This window comes from Podarcis muralis, chromosome 8 (assembly GCF_964188315.1).
Source record: "Podarcis muralis chromosome 8, rPodMur119.hap1.1, whole genome shotgun sequence".
Taxonomy (NCBI): domain Eukaryota; kingdom Metazoa; phylum Chordata; class Lepidosauria; order Squamata; family Lacertidae; genus Podarcis; species Podarcis muralis.
This window is the reverse complement of record NC_135662.1, coordinates 50,400,069-50,408,024: the sequence shown is the minus strand read 5'-3', so window position 1 is coordinate 50,408,024 and position 7,956 is coordinate 50,400,069. Positions and strand designations below refer to the sequence as shown.

The following is a 7,956-nucleotide window of genomic DNA, read 5'->3' as shown; positions in this document are numbered from 1 at the left end:
TATGTACATTTCAACAAAATCTTTTAAACTATCCAGCTGAAATTTTCAATTTTCAATATTATCTATATCATGTTTAAATGGAATGCCCACTGAAGACTGTGATTTCCTTATGGAACAAATAGGATGCATCTTGTGCTTTTTACAATATAACAATAAATAATATGAACTCTCCATTCTTAATGCTACAAACAAAATTCACCATGGCACAGCAGTTCAGACTGCTACTACCATCAGTGTTGGGCTTTACCACAATGCATTCGTGTAGGTTTTAGGCTACAATCCTATGACCAGGGCTGAAGAAAGAGAGAGGAAGATCTAGTATTAGATTCTGCCCGACCCCATCACCCCTCCACAGCTGTGGCAACTTCTGTGGAACTCCAAAATCATTAAGGTCAAAAAGGAGATGATATAAGAGTTGGGGATGTGCTGGGGAAGACTGTGGAAAGATTTGTAGTTAAAGAATCTGGATCCATCCCACTCCCACAACCTAGAAGAATTTTATACCAGCTCAGGAGATAATGTAAATATCACCTTTTTATTTCCCTTCCATTGGAAACATGGGAGGGAAATGTAGAAAAAAGAAAGATTTGGGAAAGGGACAAAGGAGGACGTGGTTTAACTGACTTTTGACCCCTTAGCCACCCTTACGACTGTATGGTAAGAATTAACCAAGTCCAGTCATTAAAAAAAAATCATGGAAAGTCATTCATCTAAATTCAAATTCACTACACAATTCTAGTGTAGTTGAACCTGAGCATAAGGAAATCCATATAAGTTCAAATTCTACTTCAGTTATTACCTCATTATGCTGTCATGGGTTCAGTAAGTATGTTATTGTCACATTATGCTGTTGCAATCCCCTCGCCTCAGTGTCCCATCAGCAGAATGAGATAACACCCTGATTCATATAGATGTTGCAGGGATGAAAATAAGAAAACGTTATCATTTTCCCAATTTCACAGTGATGGAAGGTATAGTCAGATATTTAGGAAAACATGAAAATATTATTCAATAGAAAGGCAAATCTGCTTATGTACAATTCAATAATGCACATGTTTCTTCCACAGTTTCCATCACTTAGTTTTTAACCAAAGTTAAAAGCCCTGCCAATAGAATTATCTCTTTCCAATACATCAAGCTCTTTCCAATACTATACTGCTTCCTGGTTCCAAGACCTACAAGCAGTCTGAAGACTAAATTTGGCCCTGAAAAAACTTTGCCCTAAAACAAGTTCACTGCTGAAACTTTGAGATTTATACTTTGTACTGAAAGCTCAAGAGGATTTCAAGTATATGTTAGAAAACTATTAATTGCATGTTACTGCATTTTATGTATGAATGCACACATCAAAAAAAAATTTAAAACGGTATCTTGCAGATCCACTATATTTTCTGGAAGACTAATGCCTTGAAATCAACCCACCTCTCACCTTCCTAAACACTGCAATTCCCCGAAAGCATAATTTCCAAAAGCAATTGTTCCTTGAGAATGATGGAGCCTACAGGTATGTCTGTTCCTCCGCATTTTTCTAAAATGACTTCCCAAGGTTGACTGCGTAGTTGCTGTGTAGATGAGAATGTGCTTTAATGCTTCTCAGTATTGACCTTGGAACAATCACAAAGGTAATAATCCTCTTGATTTGACATTGAAATACACACTCAGGGTGAAGAAATGGGTGTGTTCTATAGATTCTGGAATTCAGTTCCTGCAGTGCTAAAAAAAAAAAAAACACCTAGGACATTAATCTAGGCAACATTAAATCCTATTTAATTCAAAAGAGATTCCAGCATATGCTTAACTCTCCCGCTGAAATCAGCGGAAATTTAAAGGTGCTTAATTCATGCCCCATTTACTCTGAGCATGGTAGGAGTTTTTAATGACACTGATTGTTGATACTCTCAATAGGAAATAATAGGCTCGTGCAAATAGGGTCAAGGTCTCTACATCATAGGACCTTTGTCATCCTCCCAAAAAAGAAAATTGGAGCTCTTTTGCAACCAGAGACTTGCAGTACTGTATATGCCTATGATGATCCCCATGTTTGCAGGTCTTCTTTCTGATTTGGGCTTTCAAATGGGATAGCTCAGTTGGTAGAGCATGAGACTCTTAATCTAAGGTTGTGGGTTTGAGCCCCATGTTGGATGAAATATTCCTGCATTGCAAGGGGTTGGGCTAGATGATCCTCACGCTCCCTTCCAACTCTACAATTCCACAATGTTTCTAACCATCCCTGTTTCTAACGCATCTTTAATATGAAAGTGCATAAAGCCCACCATTTTTCCTCACTGAAAAATGTCCTTGCGTATCTTCAAGTGCATTTGTAAACATGGGCACAGGTTATCTCATCAAAACAAGTGGGCTATGCACAGGTCAATGGGCACCTGATGAGCAGCTGATCTGTAAATGAAATTTAGCTGTCATAATACCAAATACATTCGCATTGCAGAAGCTAGAGCTGTTTCCTATGCTTGACAAGTTGGAGACAGAGGTTTTGCTCCACCCACTTTTCTTTTTTAATGATACAGCAACACAAGAGGCACAGCCGCTGCTATTTGCAAGCCAATGATCAGCACTGAGATGCCATTTGCGGAGCTGCTCCTGGACTTTCTTGTATCCCATCCTGCTTCCCTGTGCCACACAACAGCAGTGCTGGCTGTGCAAACCAAAATGACTGGGCCACAGAGTTGGACCATTCATTCTCCTTCACCCACCAGTGGTCTACTCTGACTAGTTATTTCTATCACAGTTCTACAGCAGGCTTTTTAGCCACATTTCTATCGACAAGTAACAGACACACCAAAACACACGTCTTCAGAATTTGCATTCCACGCAAGAAAATATTTTGGTTACATTCATCTGTTGTGCTGTTCTTGTTTTTAAAATCACGAAGAGCTGTGTGGGTCTGTCTTGATATCTCTTGGCCATCCTCATAGAGGCTGAGGCACGTGGAGCCTGGCATTTGCAAATTGTATTTGTCACCTAGTATTAATCAGAGCCTGTGAAGGAAACTCTTCACTCTGTACCTGACAGACCCTATCAGAACTAAAGAATGCCAACAAATGCATTGTTTGGTTTAAAACTCACCAGGGTTTCATGCAGTGCAAAGGGAATGCAACAAATATATTTACAGTCACTAGTTGGGAAAATAAAAAATATAGATTCTGCTCCTTTGCACACTGGTGTGTATATACACACACACACACATGCCATAGATAGATAGGTAGATGTCAATATTTAACTAAATAATTGTGTGAGTGAAATGACTTCCACTTGCACAACAGGACTATCCCTCCCTCTCTCTCCCTTCCACCCCGTGTGCCCTGTGCCACCCTCAAATCTGCTCCAGGATGTTGGGGGAACCCTCCGAAAAATATTAGGGGTAAGGAGAATGGGGTAGAAGTAGTTCCACTTGCACAGTTATTTAGTCAGTGTGTGTGTGTGTGTGTGTGTGTGTGTGTGTGTGTGTGTGTGTCAGTATCAGTGCTGGGTTATCTCCTCCACCCTAAGTGCTTTCATATAGTAAACAGATGCCACTCATGTTTATGGGAGCCCATGGAAAACTGTCCAAAATGAGTAATTTCAGTGAGAGAAATTTCAGGTTCCCGCACTGAAATGATCACTATCACAAGCCGACCTAGCATTCCATATGGAACAATAAAATGTTTAGAAGAGGGATGGGGAACATGTGACCATCCAAATGTTGTTGGACGGCAGTTTCCATCAGCCCATTAACCATTCAGCTGGGAGGTTCAATTCACATTTCCCCTAATACTTGCTGGGCAGTCCGCAGACCATTCTTATGCTGTAGCAGCAGATGATCTCCTTGAAAGTCTTTCGCATTTCCTGGCTTCGGAAGGCGTAGATCAAGGGATCGATAACTGAATTGCACATGATGAGGATGAGGTACATGTTGAAGTGTGACATGAAGCAAATGCAGTAGAGATTCTGAGGGCAGGATATCATCAGGATGAGATGGAGGAAAAATGGAGCCCAGCAGACAATGAAGATGCCCAGCAGCATAGTCAGGGTGATGGCACCTTTCATGCTGGTCCTCTGGTGAACGGAATTATATCCTGGCAAGGCTGCTATCCTCTTGACATGAGTACGAGCCAAAAGGAACATGTGTATGTACAGCGAGACCATGAGGAACAACATAGTGAAGAACATTGTGATGAGACACATGACGACGTACTTCGATTCATAATAAAGGATGAAGATGATCCCACAGCCAGTACAAAAGGTCCAAATGCATGCAATTATGAGCCCTGATCTTTTCACCGTCATTATGTTGTGATAACGGAGGGCATAAAAGATAGTGATATATCTGTCTACTGCAATAGCTAGCAAACTGCACATGGAAGCCACAACAGATATACATATCAGCGAATCAAAAACATTGTCTATGTGACGTACAAAAACATCTTCAATAATTAGATGCCTATTGTTTAATAAATATATGGTTATGGTCTCCCAGGCATTTGACACGCTGACCAGCATGTCAGCAACAGCTAAGCTGCACACAAAGAAATACATAGGAGAGTGCAAGTTCTTGTTCTTAACTATGGCACAGATAACTAGGATGTTTTCAAGAAGGCTTACAATGCCAAGTATGAGAAACACCTCCGTTGCTATGACCACTTGCTCACATGTTGATGCCTTGGTCTTGACGGTGGGCACAGTCAGGTTGCTCCCAAGAGCGCTCAAGTTAAGGTCTGGAATGCTGGGTTGATTAGATGAGTTCATCTTGGCTGAAGAAGGTGCTGTTTTCAGTCTGGGAGACTTACTGTAAAACAGTCCTGCAGATGCATTCTTCGGAAAGGCGGAAGATCCTGCCAAACGATCACAAAGCATGACATAAAGCAGAGCTGATGGTGACAAAAGGAATGAAATGCAAAGGGGAAACTAGATATGTAAATGGCAGACCCAAGAGTTGCAATGTGGGTTGCTTCCAAAGTCAAATAAAGCAAGGAGCACAGGAGCAATTTAAAACATAGGAAAGGGAGGGAAATAGGGTGATGAAATCCAGCACCCCACTCCATATCTTATACAAAATCTCTTTTCCTATACCACCTATTTTTCTCACGATTGACACATTTCTATATATCCCAGAGAAGATAAATACACTGAGCAAACTTCCGCAGAAAATTAGTATGTTCAGTCTGAACAAGTCTTGAGAACCCCACTGAACAGAACAGCTATAAGACCAGATTTCATTAGCTCAGCCAATCAGATTTACATAAAAGTTTGAATTCCTGCAAGAATTACAAGCTAAGCTTTCAAAGCTTCTCCTTCATCTTTGTACTTCTCAAGTTTGCAAGTACTGTGACACAAACAGCAAATGACTGTAGCATTAGCCAGCCGTCTTGCAGCAAAATCTCACATCCCCAAAGATATACTGATATTCAAGGGTTTGCTATAACAGCAGGTTTGGTGCTGCTATTTTTTTTAAGTTGATCACTATTACTTCAAGGTTAAAGTGCTGTATGGTTTTCTGTTCTATCTGAATAATGAGATGTTTCTGAATGTTTGCATTATGAAAGATATTGCAAGCAGTCAAAACCCTTCATGAATACAACACATTTTTCAAAGGCTCCTAATAGCCTCCATTTACAATTAAAGAAAAATTGTCGCTATTTACCCAGTGCTGTTCCTTCCTATTTCTCTTCAGGTCCTGCATATGTTCTTCCGGCTGTCAGAAGTTTCTGATCACCTGTCCATTCAGCATCAAGTGTTTGTGCACTTTTGACAGGAACCAGTGCATTACAGTAGAAAAGCACTATTCACATCCAAAGAGACAAGGCTGTTATAAATTACTTACTGTGGAGCTGTCTTTTTATAGTCTCAGAGTTAATGACTTCAATGTTCGGCTTCCAGCTCCTCCTCTGCCCACCCCCACCCCCGCCTTCTTACCACCCAATTTCTCATAGACTTCAATAAGATGCAAAGACTTGAATTTTTAGCATCACCTAGTGGCTGATATTTGTGATGCACCACATCTTTATAAACTGCAATTTTTTCCTGCTTTACACATTATTTGTATGATATAATTCCCATGCTGTTTTTAATATTTTGCCTCCATTTAATCTCCCAAATATTAAACAGACTGAAATATGACCTGGCATTTTACTGAAAATTCTTTAGAAGCAGCGAGGTTCCTTTTTTTGCAGCAAAAGACTATCACTGATTTCCTCTGAGGGGGAGATATGGACTTACTGTAAAAGGCTTAATTTGAACCAGAGCTCATTAGCCTCTGCACCTGTTCTCAGTGAAATTTTTTAAGGGGAATGCATGTGTAGCATCTTGATAATTTTTTTATTATATCATTCCTAAGTGTAAGATCCAACTCTTTGTGTTCTGTGTTAGGAACAGCCATTGCGATGCCCTCCAGATGTTGTGGGACTTCAGCTGCCATCAACCCCAGTCAAAGTGGCTTATGGTTTGGGATGGTGTGAGCTGTATTCCATAAGAAACTCATGGTGGGAGGGAGAAGGAATAAATATCATGATTAATGTGAAACCACACACCAATTATAGGGGTACATGCAACATCACTTATCCCTTGTTGTTGTTTAGTCGTTTAGTCGTGACCCCATGGACCAGTGCACGCCAGGCACTCCTGTCTTTCACTGCCTCCCGCAGTTTGGTCAGACTCATGTTTGTAGCTTCGAAAACACTGTCCAACCATCTTGTCCTCTGTCGTCCCCTTCTCCTTGTGCCCTCAATCTTTCCCAACATCAGGGTCTTTTCCAGGGAGTCTTCTCTTCTCATGAGGTGGCCAAAGTATTGGAGCCTCAGCTTCACGATCTGTCCTTCCAGTGAGCACTCAGGGCTAATTTCCTTAAGAATGGATGTGTTTGATCTTCTTGCAGTCCATGGGACTCTCAAGAGTCTCCTCCAGCACCATAATTCAAAAGCATCAATTCTTCGGCGATCAGCCTTCTTTATGGTCCAGCTTTCACTTCCATACATCACTACTGGGAAAACCATGGCTTTCACTATACGTACCTTTGTTGGCAAGGTGATGTCTCTGCTTTTTAAGATGCTGTCTAGGTTTGCCATCGCCTTTCTCCCAAGGAACAGGTGTCTTTTAATTTCGTGGCTGCTGTCACCATCTGCAGTGATCATGGAGCCCAAGAAGGTAAAATCTCTCACTGCCTCCATTTCTTCCCCTTCTATTTGCCAGGAGGTGATGGGCCCAGTGGCCATGATCTTCGTTTTTTTGATGTTGAGCTTCAGACCATATTTTGCGCTCTCCTCTTTCACCCTCATTAAAAGGTTCTTTAATTCCTCCTCACTTTCTCCCATCAAGGTTGTGTCATCTGCATATCTGAGGTTGTTGATATTTCTTCCGGCGATCTTAATTCCGGCTTGGGATTCATCCAGCACAGCCTTTCGCATGATGAATTTTGCATATAAGTTAAATAAGCAGGGAGACAATATACAACCTTGTCGTACTCCTTTCCCAATTTTGAACCAATCAGTTGTTCCATATCCAGTTCTAACTGTAGCTTCTTGTCCCACATAGAGATTTCTCAGGAGACAGATGAGGTGATCAGGCACTCCCATTTCTTTAAGAACTTGTCATAGTTTGCTGTGGTCGACACAGTCAAAGGCTTTTGCATAGTCAATGAAGCAGAAGTAGATGTCTTTCTGGAACTCTCTAGCTTTCTCCATAATCCAGCGCATGTTTGCAATTTGGTCTCTGGTCACTTATCTCTTCTAGGTGACTATTTTATAATAAAGAAACAAATACAATGGTGCCCCGCAAGACAAATGCCTCGCAAGACGGAAAACCCGCTAGATGAAAGGGTTTTCCGTTTGCGATGCGCTTCGCAAGACGAATTTCCCTATGGGCTTGCTTCGCAAGATGAAAACGGATTGCAAGTCTCGCCATTCCCCCCCCCCCGCTTTCCCCCCCTTTTTCTAAGCCGCTAAGCCACTAATAGCCTTTTAGCAG

At 41.3% G+C, this 7,956-nt stretch overlaps 1 protein-coding gene across 1 annotated transcript; it reads right to left on the bottom strand.

The window, feature by feature from the left end:
* Positions 1-519: 519 nt before the first annotated feature.
* MC5R (melanocortin 5 receptor) lies at positions 520-5,833 on the bottom strand. The gene is made up of 3 exons (XM_077933186.1): positions 5,639-5,833; positions 2,335-4,829; positions 520-1,986 (listed from the first exon to the last, which is right to left on the bottom strand). Exon 2 carries the CDS (start codon positions 4,741-4,743, stop codon positions 3,766-3,768), a length of 978 nt encoding a protein of 325 aa, XP_077789312.1. The 5' UTR covers positions 4,744-4,829; positions 5,639-5,833; the 3' UTR covers positions 520-1,986; positions 2,335-3,765.
* Positions 5,834-7,956: the final 2,123 nt, after the last annotated feature.

Coding starts and splice junctions, on each gene's coding strand:
- MC5R (XM_077933186.1), bottom strand. CDS start 4,743: ATGAACTCATCTAATCAACCCAGCATTCCAGACCTTAACTTGAGCGCT.